General features: G+C 33.8%; 1 protein-coding gene across 6 annotated transcripts in view; it reads left to right on the forward strand.

The window, feature by feature from the left end:
- The window catches only part of WAC (WW domain containing adaptor with coiled-coil), a 114656-nt gene extending 99239 nt beyond the window's left edge, over positions 1-15417 (forward strand). For 2 of the 6 annotated variants that reach the window (XM_052000269.1, XM_052000273.1), the window contains 4 exons: positions 558-676; positions 5640-5826; positions 9467-9594; positions 13950-15417. In XM_052000269.1, coding sequence (XP_051856229.1) covers positions 558-676; positions 5640-5826; positions 9467-9594; positions 13950-14019 — 504 coding nt within the window. In that variant the 3' untranslated portion in view covers positions 14020-15417. Of the gene's footprint in view, positions 1-557; positions 677-5639; positions 5827-9466; positions 9595-10025; positions 13922-13949 lie in introns of those variants that run through there. The other 4 variants (XM_052000270.1, XM_052000271.1, XM_052000268.1 and 1 more) reach the window with 4 other exon arrangements.
- The last annotated feature ends 4728 nt before the right edge of the window (positions 15418-20145 follow it).

The raw sequence follows: 20145 nt of genomic DNA on the forward strand, positions 1-20145 counted from the left end.
AAGGCTTGTATAAACTTAATAGTAATTGTACTTCATGATATTTAGATTATGGAATATTTAATAAGAAAGACTAAATGAGGTAAAATTATATTTAAAACAATTTTTTTTTCTTATTGCAAGCCATATTCCTATCTATCATCAAATCAGTTATAAAGTTAGAAATGGAAGAAAGATTTGCTCATTAGCAGCCAGGTAGTGCTAGACTTAGAATCAGGAAGGCCTGAGTTCAGATGTGACCTCTAATACTTCTTAGTTGGACAAGTCACTTAACCCACATTTGCGTTAGTTTCTTCATCTGTAAAATGGAGATAAAGGCTGCACTTAGCTCATAGCATTGTTGTGAGATTTAAATTAATTTTCATTAAATTATTTTAAATTAAAATTTAAAAAGACAATTATAAAGTGCTTAGCACAATGCCTGACACACAGTAAGCACTGGATAGATGTTGTCATCACCCATTATTATCATCAATTTCTTAAATTTTCTGTTCTTAGTTTATATTTTTGTGGCCTGGAAAGTGTAATACTCCAGCTCTAACCCTGTTTTTGAACTTCAGGTTAGTACTCCAGGTGTTAAGCAAGGACCAGTCTCACAGTCTGCCTCTCAGCAGCCAGTAACTGCTGACAAGCAGCAAGGTCATGAACCGGCCTCTCCTAGGAGTCTTCAGCGATCAAGGTATGCTTATTTTGAATCTGTACCTTTTGTTTTTTCTCATGTAAAATGATCTTATTTTCACTATCCATAAGTCTACATAACCATACACTGAATCTTGCTTGGAAAAACGTAGTTTTCAATTTCTTTTTCATTTTTCTTTTCTTTTCTTTTCTTTTCTTTTCTTTTCTTTTCTTTTCTTTTCTTTTCTTTTCTTTTCTTTTCTTTTCTTTCTTTCTTTCTTTCTTCTTTCTTTCTTTTCTTTCTTTCTTTCTTTCTTTTCTTTTCTTTCTTTCTTTCTTTCTTTCTTTCTTTCTTTTTTCTTTCTTTTCTTTCTTTTCTTTTCTCTTTTCTTTTCTTTCTTTCTTTTCTCTTTCTTTCTTTTCTTTCTTTCCCCTTTTCTTTCCTTTCTTTCTTTTCCCTTTTCTTTCCTTTCTTTCTTTTCTTTTCTTTCTTTCTTCTTTCTTTCTTTCTTTCTTTCTTTCTTTCTTTCTTTCTTTCTTTCTTTTCTTTCTTTCTTTCTTTCTTTCTTTCTTTCTTTCTTTCTTTCTTTCTTTCTTTCTTTCCTTTCTTTTCTTTCTTTCTTTCTTTCTTTCTTTCTGAATAAAACTTTGAGTGAATCAACTAGAAATGCATGTTATTGAATTAAGAAGTTGTAATCACTGATAAGTACAAAATTTGTCTTTATCATAAGATCTTGAGAATCAAACTTAAGTTGAAAATCCACACTGTAGCTAGGCTGTCATATAGAAATAAACACACTAAATTGAAGGATTCAAACCTTGCTTTGCTGCTTGCTAGTAGTAGTACTGATATTTTGGTCAAGTACTTCCCTATAGAATTTATATTCTAAATGGTACTTTTCATAATATATTTGGTGAAATGCTACATACTTATTTTAATGATGATATCTGTACCTTTTTGCACATCATCTTTAAAATTGGGGCAGCTAGATAGCACAGTGGGCAGCACTAGCCCTTGAGTCAGGAGGAGCTGAGTTCAAAACCAGTCTTACACTTATTAGTTGTTTGACACTGTCAAGTCACCTAACCCTTAAAAATGAAAAAAAAATGGAGAAAGATAGAAGCTAGAAAAAGAGGAGAGACAGAGAGAAAAAAAGCGGGGGGGTAGGGGAGGAGGGGAGAGGGGGGAATGAGTGTGTGTGTGTGTAATATATATGCATGCACACACATTTAAATATTTTAGGGATGGGGTCAGAAGGAAGACACTAAGATTAAGGAAGACATGGAAAACGTCTTGCCCAACTTGGGACTTAGTTGAAATTTGAAGGACGTTGAGGAAGTTAAGTTAGAGATGAAGAGAGAGTATATCATGCATGGGGAACAGATAAAATGCTTAGAAGCAGGAAGGAGAATGTAATATTTAAGGAAAAACTAGGGGACTAGCTTTATTGACTCACTGAGTACATGAAAAGAGGGAAGTAGGTATAAGACCTGAAAGGTGAGAAGGTGCCAGCTTATGAAAGGCTTTGAAAGATACACAGGGCTTTGTATTGTTACAGCAGATAATATAGAAATCTATTGAATATTTGGGAAGTTTACATTGTCAGATCTGGATTTTATGATCAATTTGCAGTTCAGTGGAGGATGGATTGGAGTTGGGGGAGACTTAGGACAGGGAGATCAGCTAGAAGGGTGTTTCAAGGTGTAGTCCGAGCATGAGATGGTGAAGCCTGCCCCAGAGTAGTTACAATGTCAAAGGAGGGCAGAGAGTAGATAGGAGAGATGTGACAAAGATAGAAACTGCCAGATTGGACAGGTGATTGGGGTGGGGCTTAGGTAGTGAGAGTGAGGAAGTAGTTGGGGTTGACATTTCTGACTGGGGAGAATGGTGGTAACTTTAAACATTGATAGGAAAGTTAGGAAGAGAAGAAGGCTTTTGGAGAAAGCTGATGAATTCAGTTTTGAACATATTTTGTTTAAGATAACTATGAGACATAGTTTAAGATGTCTATTGGGCATTTGGAGATGTGGACCTGGAAGTCAGAAGATGTTAAGTTTGGACACACAGATCTGGAATTCATCGATATAGAAATGATAATTGAAACTGTGGGAGTGGACAAAAGACCAAAAGAGTATAAATGTAGAACAGAAGAGGGCTCAGGAAAGAACAGTTAGCAGCTAAGACTTGGATGAAGAGCCTTAAATTTCGCCCCATCATACCTGCAATCTCAGTGATTTTAAACTCCTGACTCCTCCCTTATCCCTATCGCCCTCAAACAATCTCCCAAACTCCTCAACTCCTCATACTCCAGAAGAGGAGCCACAAGTCTGAACACTCACATAGGAGGAGAAAAGCCAGGAGAGAGTAGTGGTTACAAAAACTTAGAAGATGGAATCAAGGAAATCTTTTCAAGGATTTTAGCCACAAAAGGGAGAACAGATAGAAAATAAGAGCCATGGAGGGTGGGTGGATCAAATGAGTTTTTTTTTTTTAAGGAAGCAGCCACTAAACAGAAAGTGATTGAAAATTAGAGGAGTGATGATATGGAGACAGTCTCCTGGAAAGAAAGGATGTAATGGCAACTTGTGCATATAGAGGGATTTTTTTTTTTTTTTTGGCCAAGAGCAGGATTGCCTCTTCACAGCAGATAAAGGTAAACGACAGAGTAACAGAAAGCATTTATAAGATGCGGGAAAATTTTTGGCTAATGGGCTCAAATTTTTTAAGTGCAACAAAAGGCAGAGTTCTCAACTAAGAGAATGGAGGGAGAGTGGCCTTCCAGAAGAAGGCTTGAGGGAGAAGAAAAAAGTTTGGAAAAAGCTTTGTGAGTAGACAAGTAAATTGATTAGAGAGGTATTGCTTTGCTATAGTTAAGGTCCAGTTAAGATTATATAACATAAGTTTGTAATGGATCCTTTTAGCCTGTTTTTAAGATTTTCTCCAGCTTTATTTAGCAGATTTGATGAGGATCAAAGGCTATAGAGTAGATAGTGGGAATAATCCAAGGCTGAGGATTGGAAGGCATGATCTTCAGTGGGATAAAGGGGTAAAGGGATTCCAGAGAAGAAAAGTATAGAGTGAAAAACTAGTTCACCAAAAGGTCAAGATTGGAAAGGACAGAGAGGGCACCCATTGTAGGGTAATGATCTGTGAAAGAACTGAGATGTGGAGCAATGTGGAGAGATTGAGGCAATAACAGAGAATCATGGTTAGATTTGCAAGGCTGAAAGTGAATTGGAATGACAACAAATTTATAATCAGATAAAGACATTTCAGATTTCATGAACATGCATGAAGAATATTTAAGGTTGATGGCAAGATCAAGGGTATGGCCATCTCTTTCTTGAGTAATAGATCAAGGGAAATGAGTGATTTGAGGAATTGGAAGGTTAGATTATTTGAGAGATCTTCAGGATGTATATTAAACCCTTAATATGAGGGTAGGAGTTAGGGAAGACTGAGAAAGGCACTGAACTTACTAAGCAAAGAAGGAGATTATTTTGGAGATCCATTGACAGCTACCATAATCTTAATTGGGTGATACTGATTGAACGAACTTCGGAGGAGGAGTGATTACTGAGTGTCAGTAGTAGAAAGAGAGCCTGAAAGAGGCAGGGTGATTAAGGTAGAGAATATGAGTTGAATGTGTTGCCTGTGCTCCCAGGAGGTTCTGTCATTCAGAGGGAGCCAATTCTCAGGAAGTGTAAAAAGATAGAGAAAGTACTTGGACAAAGAAAAGATTTAGGATGAAATCCAATTACCTATGGAGCAAGCATTCTCGAGATCACAATGAATAGTTGGGTCACTCTGGAGTATGAGGGGTTTGGGAGATTGGTTTGAAGGTGATAGGGATAAGGGAGGAGTCAGGAGTTTAGAATCACTGAGATTGCAGGTATGATGGGGTGAAAGTATATTCATCATTGAGAAATGAGTTCGGCTAGATTGAAACATTGTCCACAGAGGTTTGGTTAGGGGACCTATTATTCATAGAAGAAAATTTTCCATATTTGTACCTCAAAGTTGGGAGGAAATGTGCAAAATAAATACAATAAGATCGATTCATTTTATATCTTTTTTATTTTAAATTATATCTTTTTGTCAAGTAAATCAGATATAACTGCTTTATAACCAATGATATTTGGAAATATCTCTCTCATTAAACTATTATTTATACACATAGAAACCTTACATTATTAATTAAAACAACATTCTAGAAAAGTAGACTTAACTGGGTTTGAATTTTTTATAAAACAATAGAAATTCTAATTGCGTAATACCTCAGGATTACTTGGTGTTTTTAGTAAATTTTTGTAAACATAGATTGTCTCTTTAACCTAATGTGGCTCTTAAGTCCTTTTTTTTTTTTTTTTTTTAATTGTTTTTCTTTTTATATTGGAGATGATACCAGAAGTAGATTCAGTTAGGGGACAGCTTAGTGACACATCAGATAGAGTGTTGGGCTTAAAGGGCTTAACTTCCTGAATTCAAATGTGGCACTTTCTAACTGTGCGACCTTGGATAAGTCACTTAATTGTGGTTGCCTCAGTTCCTCATCTGTAAAATGAGCTGAAGAAGGAAATGGCAAGTGATTCTAGTATATCTGTCAAGAAAACTGAAAATGAAATCATGGAGAATCAGACATACTTTGATGCAAGATACTTCAGTAGCAAGAAAATATAATTCTGCTTGTAAAATGGTATTGCCAGCTGTGCTTTACTGCTGTAAAAAGTCTGGATTTATATCATCTGACAATGTTTTCCTGAAGGAACCTGAGGGTCAGCCAAATTGAGGTTTGACTAAGGCACTATTTTTAAAGGGGCTTTTTTTTGTTGTTGTTTTTTTAAGTAGAATGATCCTATTTCCATTGAATCTATATTTTTTGTCTTAAATCATTTTATATGTAAATTGACTTTCTTGGACGGATCTATAATATGGAAGTTTTTAAAAATGTATTTCATTATGACACAACAGCCATTTCAGAATGCTTATCAACTGTTTTGAAATAATTCTTTCTGTCTTTCAGTAGTCAGAGAAGTCCATCTCCTGGTCCAAATCATACTTCTAGTAGTAATGCATCTAATGCAACAGTTGTACCACAGAATTCATCTACCCGACCTACATGTTCATTAACACCTACCCTAGCAGCACACTTCAATGAAAATCTTATAAAACACGTTCAAGGATGGCCTGCAGATCATGCAGAAAAGCAGGTATGTACATATTTTAAATGCCAGAATATATAGATCTTTGGGTGAATGTTGAAAATACTAAGTTCAATTCTTTTTCTAGAGCTTTTAATAAAGTCTTTTTATAGAAACAGATATGTTTGTTTCCTGACCAAATTTTTTTCAAGCTACATATAATGCAATGAAAATCCATTAAAGAATATAATAGATCTGACCTATATTGAGTATAGGCTTCTAAATTCATAGTAAACTGGGACTAAAAAAACTGTGGTCATTTTAAAGAAGGCAGTGTATTATTCTGCAAATAGCATTAAATTGAGAATCAGACATCTGGGTCCTACTTGCTTACAATTTAGTAAGAGAAATATGACACATACAAATAACTTAAGATGTGGGCATCATACATAAGAATAGTGATGCCCAGGTGCTTGAACTTCCGGGTGGGGAAGGGGAGGGAGAAGATGGGGAATCATTACTGAGTTTTGGGAAAGAGCTCATAAAAGTGATATTTGAATTGTTCTGGAAAGAATGGTAGAACAGATGGAGGGGAGAGGAATATTGTTCCTAGCATCTTCATTATAGGAAAATATGGGTCATGTAAATAGTGTAGTGCCATGGTCTGGAGTATAGAATATGTGGAAGGAGAATAGTATGGAATAAGATTAGAAAAATAGAATGGCATCAAATTATGGAGAGCCTTTGAATATTAAGCTGAGGAATTTTTTAAGCTAAATGCTTGTTAAATAAATGATTGAACTTTCCTTGATTTAAAAAAAATGTTCTGTTTCAGGCTTTTGAGCAGAGATTTGATAGAATTTGTATAATGAAGATTAGTCTATTAAATAGGGAGGTGGAAAGCACTGTTAAGAGGCTATCAAAATTGTTGGATATAATTTAAAAGGCCTTTCTTGACTTATGGGAATGAAAATAAAAGAGGACTTTACAAATTGTAAAAGTTATTGCTGAGTTGAAATCAACAGGGTTTTTAAGTAATTGTTGAGTCAAAAGCAACTGATACCATGTATTAAAATGTAAGAAAAGTTTCAAAAGGAATACTCAAAACATTTTGAAAGATATATATGTATGCCTATAAGGCCTTGAGGTAGTTGAGGATCTTTACAAACACTAACTAGTAAAAATATCATGTATCTCCTCCCCTTTCCTCAACTTCCTTGAAATTACTTTCTAATTGCTTGATGTCCTCAATGAAGACCTATTCCTTGATTCCTACAGTTTTATTAAATCAAGATTCTGTATACACTTTGAAAACCCTTGCTCCCTTCCCTTTCAGAAGTATTTTGGTTCAACTGTGATTAATCAATTTTTTGTGATTAATCAAGCATTTATTAATTATCTACCATATGTAAAGCATTGAGTTGAGATATTGTAGGGACCATGCCAGAATAAGAAACATAGTCCCTGTCTTCTGACTGGAACAATTTACTTTTTAAAATGATAATATAATGCTGTCTCTTGCTCTAATTTCTTACATTGTTATATTAATGATTTTTGGCTCAAACCTGAGGTCTTCTATATATAGGTCCAAGTAAGGAAACTTTTTACTAAAGTTAGCATACATTTATTCTGCAACTTAGAATCTTAGTTGTCTGGGACACTGAGAAACTGTGAGACTTGCTAGTTGTAAAATAGACATTATGTGTCAAAAGTGAGGCTTTAGGCTAGCTCCTTCTGACTGAGGCTTTCTCAGTACCTGTGCTGCCAATAATGATTAATTGTCCTATAAGTGCATTTGTAATAAATTCTATGATTTAGAGGAGAGTGGCATAACTGAGATGAAATAAGCTGAGAAGACTTATTTATTATGAGAAGAAGACAGAGCAATTAGAAAAGGGTTTTGGGTAAGGAGTGCATAGAGAACTCTAACAAAAATTGTGCAGGGAGGAAGTTATCAAACATTTTCTATCTGTAGTAGAGCATTCAGAAAGGTAAGTAATTGGAGTGATGGTACATTAAAACCATATTCAAAACCAAGGAGTTTGGTTTTTATCTTAGAAGCAATAGAGAACTGTTGAAAACTTTTTTAGTAAGGAAAATTAGTCTGATGGCATCAAGTGATTGCAAAAGTTGATTCAAGGCTTGGTAGACCAATTAGGAGATTATTGCTTAAGTTTCAGACTCTACTAGGATGGTAGCAGTAGATATAGAAAGGAAAAGATAGAAACAAAAAAGGAAATAATATATGGGACTTGGTGTCTTACAATAATTAGACATTTATTAAGTACTTCCTATGTACTAGGCACTGTGCTGTGTGCTGAGGAAATAAATGAAAAGAAAAATAGTACCAGCTCATAAGGAATTTTTAATTAAGGGTGAGGGGAAGGTGTGGGAGATAATAAACAAAAGAAAGCTGAATAGCAGAGGGTACAGTATTATGTAGGCATAATTTTGTGAACCAAAACCAAGCCTAACAGCTGGTGGGATATTGAAGAGGGCTAGAGAAAAGTAAAGAGAGAATGAATTAAAAATTCTAGCATTTTGAGCTTGGATAACTTGAAAAATGTTAAATACCCACAGGGAAAGTAGTTTTAGTAGGAATATGAATTCAGTTTAAAATTTGAAGTTATGGGACTACATTCAGACATGTTGGCACACTTAGAAATGCCAAATCATAGAAAATGTCCACATTTAGTTGCTAGTAGGGGAACATTAAAGCCTGTATAGGATGTAGAGCTGGAAGGGACTTTGGAGATAATTTAACCTAATCTAATTTTGCTTATCAGGAAACTGATAATATCACATCAGAGAAACCAAGAGAAGAAAGTTTTAGTAAGAGAAATGTTCAGCAGTGTTGAAAATTCTTCAGTTAAGCCAAGAATAATGATAACAAAAATTATTGATCAAAAACAAGCATTTGTTAAATGCCTTCTGCAGGCCAGGAATTGTGTTACAGATTTTGTAATTGAGCTATAAACTCAATTTTAAGATAAGATAGGTAAATACGAATGAAGGAGATAGTCAAAATAGGAAAGTTTTCTTTATGTTTGAAGACAAAGGGTATAGACCCATTTGAGGTGAGAATTGGTTTTCAATTGGCTTTCTAGAAGTACCATTTTAATTTCAATGTCTAGAGCATTCTTGACTCAGCACTCTATGGATATATTTTGAGAAAATATGATTACTGTACCTTATTCAAATATCCCTAATTCCACTTATGATTTAATCTATCAATTTACTGAAATCCTGTTAGGATAAATGTCTGTGGTTTGGAAAAGGCTGGCCTAGTTTCCTTTTCATGATTTTCAAGTGATGGCATCAAAGAAATCCTGTTTTTACATTTATGGAAAGCACTCTTATTGTATGCTATTAGCACTACTAAATTTAGTCTTTACTCTCTTTGATGCCCTAAGTCATTAATTTACATTTCCTTGAGTTAGAATCTTTCTGTCTTGAAATCTTATCTGTTTATGCTTTGGTGAGTCAGGGAAAAATAGAAATTTCATAATGAAATCTCTGTCCTTCATATACAGATAATTATCTCTTAGTAAACTTTTACTCTTTATTCTGATGTCATTTAGTTTAGCCTGATTACTTTATAATCCCATGCTACACATTACTGTTAATTGAGAAAAGTTGCATAAATACTTTGTAAAAAAAAAAAAAGAACATTTTCCTAATTTTAAAAAGAATTTTCATATACACTTAGGCATCAAGATTGCGGGAAGACGCTCATAACATGGGAAGTGTTCATATGTCAGAAATTTGTACTGAATTAAAAAACTTAAGATCTTTAGTCCGAGTATGTGAAATTCAAGCAACTTTGCGTGAGCAAAGGTAAGATTTTGCTTAAGTATTTCTTTTTTTTTTAATCCTCTGCCTTTTTTTCAATTAAATTGTTGAACATAATCATAAATTATTAATTCCCCTAATTTCCCTTGACATATTTTTTACTATGTTCCAATAATTAAATAACATTCCAGTTGATAACTAAACTTACGTTTATACAGCTTTTTTAGTTATAACATGGTGTATGTGTGTGTAACTTTGGACAAATAATTTTGATAAGGTATTTAGTGACAACAATGGTCATGACTGTATACTTCTATTGATAAACTAGGTTGACTCAGAACATCTGTCATTGATCACCCAAAATCAGATTGAGCTGATTTCTCCATTTGTTAGTTGTCTCAGTTGAGTGCTGAATTTCCTACAGTACACATGTTTCATTGCTCTCTTGTTGTGTTTTTAATTCTGTGGTTTTTAAGAATGGATATTACTCCAAGGAAACATGCAAAAATTGTAGTTCTTAAAGAGCACACTTCAATGACTGTTAGATATTGCAGCTGCTATTGATGTGGGGAAGTCAACATTTAAATGATCATTCAAGTCTACAATGAAACAAGATCAGTTACATCAAAGCACAAAGGAAAATGTCATCAAAAACAAAGTACAATGCCAAGAACTGACAAACTATTGTTGAAAAACAGTTTGATTAATTCTCAGAAAACATGCAAAGACCTTCAGAGAAGCATGGCGACGGAAGGGCTTGTCATTGATATCTTTACAGTACATCATAGGCTTCTTGAAGCTAGAAGAATTAATGAGAAGATCAGTTTTTTTTTAAATTACCAATTTATATTTATCATTGTGGTGAAAGAAAAAAACAACAACCTCTTGTCAGAGGCAAGACATAAAGACTAGAGAACCGAAGGTTGAAAAAAGATTGAAAATTTTTACTGATGAAACTCACAATTTCATTCAAGCTTGTGCCAGAACTCTTTGTCAGAAGACATCCAGATAGTCTATAAGATCAGGGCATCTTCATCAGACTATAAAATATCCACCTCCCAAAAAAGTTTTGGGGATTTTTTCTTTCCAGTGCTCCTGGAAATCTTGTTACTACCATTGAGAGAATGATGAAGTCTGATGTATTCATGTGTCGAGAAGCAGGATTATGATAATTTCCTAATGGAGATGGAATATTGCAACATTGCATTTCATCATGCTAAGAGATGGAGATAAACAAGCTTCAGTGGCCTGGGAACTTGCCTGATTTAAACTCCATTGAAAACTTATGGGATAAATATAATCAAGGCTAGACTTGGAAAAATGGATTGTTCATCAAAGGTATGCTTAATATCCAATGTGATAAAAGTGTCGTTTCATGATGAAGAATTAAGGAATATATGTCAAAATCTTTTGAATCCCATGCCCAGTCATATAATTGATTATGGCAAGTTAGGATATATTGCATATTACATTCTTACATTTAAAGTTGTAAAAAGTTGTAAGGTATATGTATAAGCCAATAAATTCAATTACTTTACTTTGTCCCTGCTAATTTGTACATTATTGTACTGCTATGCCACTAAGAATATTGCCTCTTTTATTTTTATGTGACTTAACACAAAATAAACATTTCATTAAGCATGTTGTCTGTCTTGCACAGCAACTTTATGAAATTTTTCAAGGTAAGTACATGTTTTCATTATTGAACTAGGCAATGTGAATAATGCTATTTTAAACTTCCTGCCAATTTTAGAGTGAGGAGAACCCATGTAATACTTTACTCCATTTCTCATGTGTATACTTGACTATAAGCTACATTTATAGAGATTTGTTTAAGGTTGTATTTGTATTAGAAAACTTTGTAAAGTCCTTTTCAAATGTAAAATTTAATGATTCTGCAATTAAGACCACTGTTCACACCGTTTTTGAACTTCAGGTTCCCAAAGAATATTAGGTAATGTACAATAAAGTTTTGTTCATTGGAAAAAAATGCTTATAGTAAAACAAAAGCAGACTTTTTTTAATTTGCTGTATTCGTGTGTTGCTTTAAGTCAGTGAAACACTCTGGAGGAGTTCCATTTCTTATCATGGAACACTGAAGAAGCATATTGCAGAAACACATGTGCTATTTATGGTTAACTGAGGAAAGAATGAGATTTCATCCTAAGTACGGAATCTTCTGGCTATGCATTTTGGCAGAGAGTTTGACACTTGTGAAATTAGTCCTAATTTGCATCACTATGTCATTTTCATAAAATAGGGACAGAAATAATGTTAGTTCTTAATTTGTAGTAATTATAATGTAAAACCTCAGTTAACTAGGAATTTTTCATTGAAGTTGCTATACTCTTTTTCAGATAGAACTAAATTTCTGTTAAGGTTGTTTCATTTGATTTTTTAGAAATGGAGTATTTAGTATTTATTGCATCATTTCAGGGACTGAGGAAGATTTACAAAGGACTTTTATGTAACTTCTACCTTTATTAAGCTTTGTTGAGATAAGATGTATAGACATGAAATAAATAACAATACTGCCCAATAAATAACTGCCCAAATGAGTGTTTACAGATGATAAATGACACAGGAACTAAAAGGAGTTGGTCAGTATGGGCCAGATTTCCAAGGTGTGATGGGAATTTAGTTATGGTACTGTTACGTCATTAGGGACATTCCCCCATATTTATACGTAGGATTTTTTTGGTCAGTGTCATGTCTTCTCTTTTCCCTCTCCACAGCAGCCACAGAACTGTTCCCACCAGCCAAGGGAACAGGCATGTATGTCTTGTACCATGTAGCCCATCTGTAAAAAAAATTGCAACCTTTGCACTGGATTCTCAACCCTGATATCTAGGTGTACTTGCACTCCCAAGAAAAGGTGTTTGACGTTACAGGCGTCTCCAGGGACTAGACACTGGTGAACCAGGTGGTCTTCCTTGGGAAAGGGGCAGAAAAGATTGTTGCTTTGTTGTTTTTTATTTTTGTTGATTTTATTACTATTAAATTCTGTATTGTTTCTCTCCTTTATTCATTGAACCATTTGTTGTAATAAAGAATAAGAAAAAAAAAGAAGGAAAGTTGGTGAGCTGCTGTTTGGTTTCTTTTTTTTCTAGCTTTGCAAAGAGCCCCCCAAAATTAAAACCACCTGCTATTACCCCTGTCACCCTCATCTCTTCCTCCTTCCAAATGTGAAGATATGGGATTTTTGGGAAGGAGTTTCATCCTTCAGTTAGTTCTGTATGGATAAGAAAACAAAGGCAATTCTACATAATTTAAAGTATTGAAGTAAATTAGGGAAGACTATGGATTATAACCCAAGAAAAGACTCAGCCTCTAGGGCATGACTCCTGATTTTTGTGTCATGGATCCCTTTGTCAGTCTGATTAAGTTTATTGATCTTTTGCGTAATGTCTTTAAATTATTGAAAGAAATGCAAAAAAAAAAAAAAAAAAAAGAAATAGTAAATTTCAATTAGAGATTAGTGAAAATAGAGAGGGTTCCCTGAAATCTATCCATGGGTCCAACATGTCTCCTTTAGACTCATACCTCTTAATAAAAAGGAATAGCTTTTTTTTTTTTTTTTTTTTTTTTTTTCCCTTAGAGAAATTTAAAGCCAACCAAGGGATTAAGGGATTGTCAGGGGTACATTTGCCCATAGAAGGTTTGAGGTTTGGGGTTTGTGTGTGTGTGTGTGTGTGTGGTTTTTTTTTTTTTTTTTTGCCTTTTTAAAAGTCTTACCATAGCATAAGATGCAACAATAGTCTTTCTTTGCAGCTTTTTATACTACACAATGTAATTGAATTTCTGAAAACACATGATTTATTGTAAAAATAATGATTTCTTTATATTGACTTATCTTGTATTTAAGATAGTTGAGGAGGCTAATGATTATGTTATTATTAACTATAACCCATTCTTTGAGCATCACAGTTTCATAGTTGCTAAGATAGCTTACTTTTACTGTTTCTATAATAACTCAAAATGTTATAATATGGCAAATTGATTTATCTTAGATTCTCATGATTCTGGTGTTTTGAAGTATATTGTTTTTTCCATTATATTCTTATATTCTGTGGTATTGCAGTATAATTCATTTTTAAGAAAGCTGTTTGATTATCTTGGTACCAACTTTTGTCTTCAACATAGGAAAATGTTGTATGGAACATCTATCAAATTGTTTTTACACTTTAAAAAACTTAGATCAGGCAACTAATTACATAATTATAGTTAAATTTTGTTACCTTGTTATATTCTTTGGCTGGCAGATTTTTTCTGATGTTAGTGTATGAAACATGTATATTCACAGATAAGTTTTATTTATAATTCAAAGATTAAAAGATGTAGCTAATTTGACTAATGTTGTATTTGGGAAATAAGTTTTAATCATTTATTTTATTTTTCAGGATACTATTTTTGAGACAACAAATTAAAGAACTTGAAAAGCTAAAGAATCAGAATTCCTTCATGGTGTGAAGATGTGAATAATTGCACATGGTTTTGAGTACAGGAACTGGTTGCCCAATCTTAACAATTTTGAGCTGCATTTCAGTAGACTTTGGACCGTTAAGCTGGGCAATGGAAATGACAAGGGGATGGGGACATGAAAGTCAATTCAGGGGAAAGCTACAAGATTGATTTGTAATACCCCTGAAATGTAGATTTCTTGTAGATGTATTCTTCACGTTGTAAATATGTTTTGTAGAGTGAAGCCATGGGAAGCCATGTGTATCAGAGCTTAGACATCCAAAACTAATCAATGCTGAGGTGGCTAAATACCTAGCCTTTTACATGTAAACCTGTCTGCAAAATTAGCTTTTTTTTTTTTTTTTTTTTTAATTTTTGGGGGTTAATTTATCATTCAGAAATCTTGCATTTCCGAAAATTTAGTGCAGGCGCCAGGCGATCTGTGTCTAAGGCTGCAACAATTTGGAACAGTTTGGGCAGTGTACAAAATATCATGAAACAACTGTTTCCACACTTGCACCCAATCAAGAGCAGTGCTTCTCCATTTCTGTTTTTGCAGAGAAATGTTTTTCATTTTCTGTGTTCCATTTCCCCTCTGAAATCCTAGATCTGATTTTATCCATTTTTTTAATGCTTCTAATTTTCTCTTTTCTTAAGGCACTGTTGCTATGGCACTTTTTCTATAATCTTTTCATTCCTGTGTACAGTAGCTTAAAATTGCAGTGATTGAGCATAACCCACTTGTTTGTATAAATTATTGAAATGTATTTCCATTTGCACCCTGTAAGAATGGACTTCTAGTACTGCTGGGCATGTGTGCTGAAAGTACATTGATTGCTCAAAATATAAGGAAATAGCCCAATGAACATGGTTGTGGGAGGGGAAAGAGGAAAAAAACCTAGTCAGATGTGAATTGTATCTGTTGTAATAAACATGTTAAAACAAAAAACAAAAAAAATGGTTACTTTTCATTTCCTTCGGTCAGCGCATATTAGATTTTGACTACTTGGGGATTCTTATCAGAACTATTCTTGTTGAACATTTGTACTTAATTGAAATAATCCCTCAAGAGAAGTTTTGTTTAAAACTTGTAAACAAAAAATTCTGTATAAAATATTTAATGAAATACGACATTCAACAAGAATGATCGAAACATCCCCAAGGGTTGTCATATGTTAAACCCTGGTTTACCTGTCTTGCTATTATGACATTTCATTTGGAAGGATGTTTGTGTTGTAGCTAACTGTTCAAGTCTGGTGCTGACTGCTGTTCTTAGCCATCACAAAACGCTAAATTTGTGTAATTGGAGCATCCCACTGTTATCTGGAAATGGTGGAAAGCTCAGCTTTGTATATTGTTTCCTAAAGTATATTAAAAATAAAAAAAGAAACTATTGCTACTACAAAATCAACTTGGCTTTTTTTTCCTTTGCTAAAATCTTCATTAGTCCTCACATGGCATTAGCATGACACTGCCAGATATGTATAAATCTCAATAGTTTTTGTATGCAGTAAAATCTTTTTATTTTAAAATCTTGACTTGAAATACTTTTCTCCATAGAGAGATTTCTTCTGTTGGGGCATACACTCATGTGCTTTCACAACTGCCAGCACCAAGGGCTTATTTTAATATCTTGGACACTAATGTAATATACTTAACATGATGGGATACTGACTTAGAGTACCAGAGTCACTTGTTTCTGATACATTAAGGTGTTTCTGTATCAAGTGTCTCTGAGAGTTTTAAGATTCAGTCCTTTTTTTTTAAATCAAATTTTAAAATGTAAGTAAGATACATTGGATATTCACAAAACTGCAACAAAATCCTAGTGTAATTAAGAGAAATTTAAAATTTGTATTTAACCTCTAGAGAATTGTCGACTATTTGAGCACAAAGTAATTTTTATGGGTTTTCCCCCTTTTAAAAGTATTCAGAATGTAACAGAAAAGGTAAATATCACACGAAATGTTCATACTTTTGAGACTGGTACTGTATGCTAGACTTGGAAATAGTTGTTTCAAATGTAACTTTTAAGAGCTGTATTAAACTAGACCTGTTACTCCTTACTATTTCAGCACTGTGCCTTTCCTAGAAAGAAGTAGGTAATTTATTTTGTGGTATTCTAGGCAAATGTTCACGGAAGTGGATGGTGATTTCTCTTGTGAGTTAAGCTAAATTTGAGTACAGTTTGCGAATGTGAAACATTTTTTGATCTTTGCCACTTTGTACATCTCCATTAAAATATATGTGTGTATATATGTATACATATATTTACATATATATTTATGTTCATGCCTCTAAAATAAGTAACCGTACCCTATGGAAGATTAATTTAAAAATGCATAAGTGGTGTATTTCTGAGATTAACATTGAAAAACTAAAATTTCTAAATTGGAATTTTTTTTCAATTTGATTTTTCCCATAATTTTTATCTATAACCTTTCTATAGCTCTAAACTTTTGTTTAAAACATGGTGTCCAGTTGTTAACCTACCACCCCCCCCCCCCCCCCCCCCCCCCCGCCCTTTTTTTGGGAAGCAACCTGGGAATATGACAGTGCTATTAAAATAGACATTGTCCCATTTTATATTTAGTTCATCTGTTGGCATTATAGCATCACTATCGTTTTATTTCTTCTGTGATTGGATGAATAGTCCACAGTTTTGGATTTGCACACTAGTGCCATTAGTGTCTCATTTTAGTGGGCACCATTGACAGTTCAAAAAGAAAATTACCTTGGGCTCTTGGGAACTTTTTTTTTTTTTTTAATAATTACTAGAACTTGAATGCATACTTTTAAACACTGAAAACAAGTGTTCTAGGTGATACTAGAAGCAAGTGAATTTTGTGAAGATTTCCTGTTTTAATTTTTTGAAAATCTTTCCATGGAAGGTTTCTTGAGAAATTTCTTCTTCTTTTTTTTTTTAAGTGTTGGAACATTTTGTTTTTTACATTACTCCAATTTTTCAAAGTTTTGAAGCTCATAGACTATACTTGATTAATTTTTAAGTAATAAATTCTGGAGTACATAGTTTTTATGACTGCCCAAGAACTGAAAAGTATATATCAAGCTGTAACTAGAGATTTAAAAAGACAAAACAAAAACATTTTGCTGGAGGTTTAGGGGAGAGGGAGGAATGGGAATGAACTTGGCTGATTTTTTTTTTTTCTCCTTGATTTTTAATGTTTATATCCCAGAAATTTTTGTTGCCAGTGAAATTTAACTTTTTGACATTTTTGCCACTAAAGTTTATAACTTCTTCCTTGGGAAGGAAATAATTTTAAAGAATTAGATCATTTACAGAGAAAATCAGTTCTTGTTCTACTGATAAGCCTAACCCTAATGTTGAAGGAACTATTTTCTAAGGGGAAGAAGTAATTCACTCTGCATACCACAACAATTGTAGTTTAGGATTTAAACTATTGTTTTTAGATGTGGGGTTTGAAAATGCTGATTTATTTTCAATTACCTGTAAATATGGCTATATTCTTGTATCTGTAATGGAGTGTATAAAATTACACTAAAAAGTAATAAATATGTTTTGACTATGTTGTGCGATTATTTCAGTACACTTTGACTTGAAACAGTATTAAAATTTATATTTTTCATTTGTTTTTGTCATCTACCATAGATAATTTCAGATATTAGGTTATAGCTTGAGGTCCCTTACGTCAGTGTGTGCCAAAAGATCAAACAAATAGATTTTTAGTTTAGTTATATACTTTTAGAAAATTTTTGTTCACAAGTTGGAATATTTAAAAAAAATTTTTTTCTTCCCCGAATTTCTTTAGTATTGGAATAATTTCTTTTATATACCTTCAAGCTATGGAACTACTACTAGAACTTTTCACCTGGATTTATAAATAGCAACAATTCCTCATTTCTAGGTATAGCTCCAGTCTACTGTTTTTTGAAGCAATTTGATTTTTTTTCTAATTAAAGCTGGAAATAGGGGAAGATAGAGAAAAGTGTTAGTTCAGGCAATATAATAGTAATAAATCTGGTTCCCTCAGGATGTATTCATTTGTAGATCTTGGGATAAATGCACAATTCTTCAAAGTTAAGATTAAATCCTAAAATATACTAGGGTTCCACCATCTGATTACGTTTCAGATGTAAAATATATCTTAGTTGGGAAATTGCAGTCTCTTCTGTTTTCCTTGTAATAGACATTTGGTGTCTTTTACATAGATTTTTTGATAATTCTTAAGGATCACTCAAATCTGACGTTTGTATAATAGGCCCATCATTATTAAATACCCATTTGCCTTTAAAGTGCAAAGTTCTGATAGGATTCTGAAGATGAAGTGAAAGGAACATTTATTTTACATTGCAGTTTATTCCTTATTTAGAGGGAGATCTCATATTTGAAAATAAAGCATTAAACAATTGGATTCTTTGAGACATAATGAGATGATCTTTCTTTTCACCAGTGCCTAACACTTTCAAGCTCCTGTTATCCTGTCCCCTCCTCTCTTTTCCGGCAGATTGTCCTCCTTAATCACAGATACACACTCACTTCTCCCCTCCTCTGTCCTTCCCTTTCCCCATCCCAGCCATCTTCTTTTTTCTCAATCTAAATGTTAAGCTTGATTCTCCTGCTGCGAAGTGCCCATTCGCCACCAAATCTTCCCATTTCTAAGAAATCCCCTTTTCTCTGCCTTCTCTCTCCTGCATGATTGCATTGACCTATTTCCATCAAGATGCCAAAGGGATTTTCTTTAGGTGGCATTCTGGCCATGTTACTCTTCTAATTGATAAATGTCAGTGACCCCTCTTTGTCTCTAGAATAAAACAAAGTTTGGCTACTAAAGCCCATTCACATATCCTCCTGAGTGAGTTAATACTCTTTCTATATTAAGCAGTCTGGTCAATCTTCATCTCCAGACCCACTCCCACATTACAATCTCCAACTTGCAGCTTAAGCAGCGTCTTCTAAATAAAGCTATCATCCCTCTCTACACTACTCTATTGTGTTTATTCTGTAAACGCTGATAAGTAAATATTTTCCCTAATAAAATGAATATAAGCTGCTTGAGAAAAATAATTTTTATCTTTTTGTCCTCAGCACCTGGCACAGTGCTTGACACAGACATTTGATTAATGCTTATTGATTAACTGGTTGATTCAGTAAGCACATTAATATGTGCCTAGAATTTAGGAAATCTCAAACATTCAAGGAAAGTCCATTCTGAAGAACTGTGTCTCTGACTTGTGCTCAGGAGAAGGAAAACAGAAGTTGGAGGTCCTTCAGGTTTGTCATAACTTTCTCTGGGAAAGATCAAAGATGGGTATGGGTGGGAAGAGGTACTTTCCTCATTGCTGTGTCCTGGTCTAGATGTCCAAGGAAAAACAAATTCTAGAGAAGGGGCAAGTCATTTAAAACTTACTGCTATAGATCAGTGACTTCCAAAATAGGGTGGTTATACTCCTGTGGTTCACAAGAGGATCTATGGCAGTCCAAGAAAATGATTTGTTTTAATCATAAAAATAAAAAGTTTCACTAATGCATAATGTGTAATTTGACAAAAACTAGTTCAGTCCAAATGTCAGTATGGTGGAGCCAGTTCTGACAGCCTATGGTTGTCTGATAAGTTTCCAGCATGAACATTTACTCCTAACAGCCTGATTGTTAAATTTCCGATGTGAGCATTTATTCCTAAGAACTGTTGTTTGCTATACTTAGGGAGAGAGCATTTACACTGCAGTTTGGTAAATAGTACAAAACAGGGCTTGTTTTATTGGTTTTCTAGACTAAAGAAAATGGAGATAGATATTAATGATGTAAACTTAGAACGCTTTTGTACCCCAGTACCTTCTTTCCCTCCCCAACCTATTATTAAACATTTACCAACACACTACTGGTATTGTGTCCCATTAACCCTCCCCCCCCCCCCCCCCATGCCCTCCAGGTGACTGAAAACTGAAAACTATTCCTTAATTCCTTAAAATTGAATCCAATATTCCAGAAATGGTCTGATCAGAGCAGCATCCAAGGAGAATATCACTTGTTATGCTGGACAAACCTGAAATTGCTTTATCTGAAATCTTAATCGTTTTCATTCCATCTTTTCTTCTACCTTATGAGCCCTCACTCTGTTCTTTGTTTTCACCATAACCTCCATTCCTTTTCCT

This window comes from Antechinus flavipes, chromosome 5 (assembly GCF_016432865.1).
Source record: "Antechinus flavipes isolate AdamAnt ecotype Samford, QLD, Australia chromosome 5, AdamAnt_v2, whole genome shotgun sequence".
In the NCBI taxonomy this organism is placed as follows: domain Eukaryota; kingdom Metazoa; phylum Chordata; class Mammalia; order Dasyuromorphia; family Dasyuridae; genus Antechinus; species Antechinus flavipes.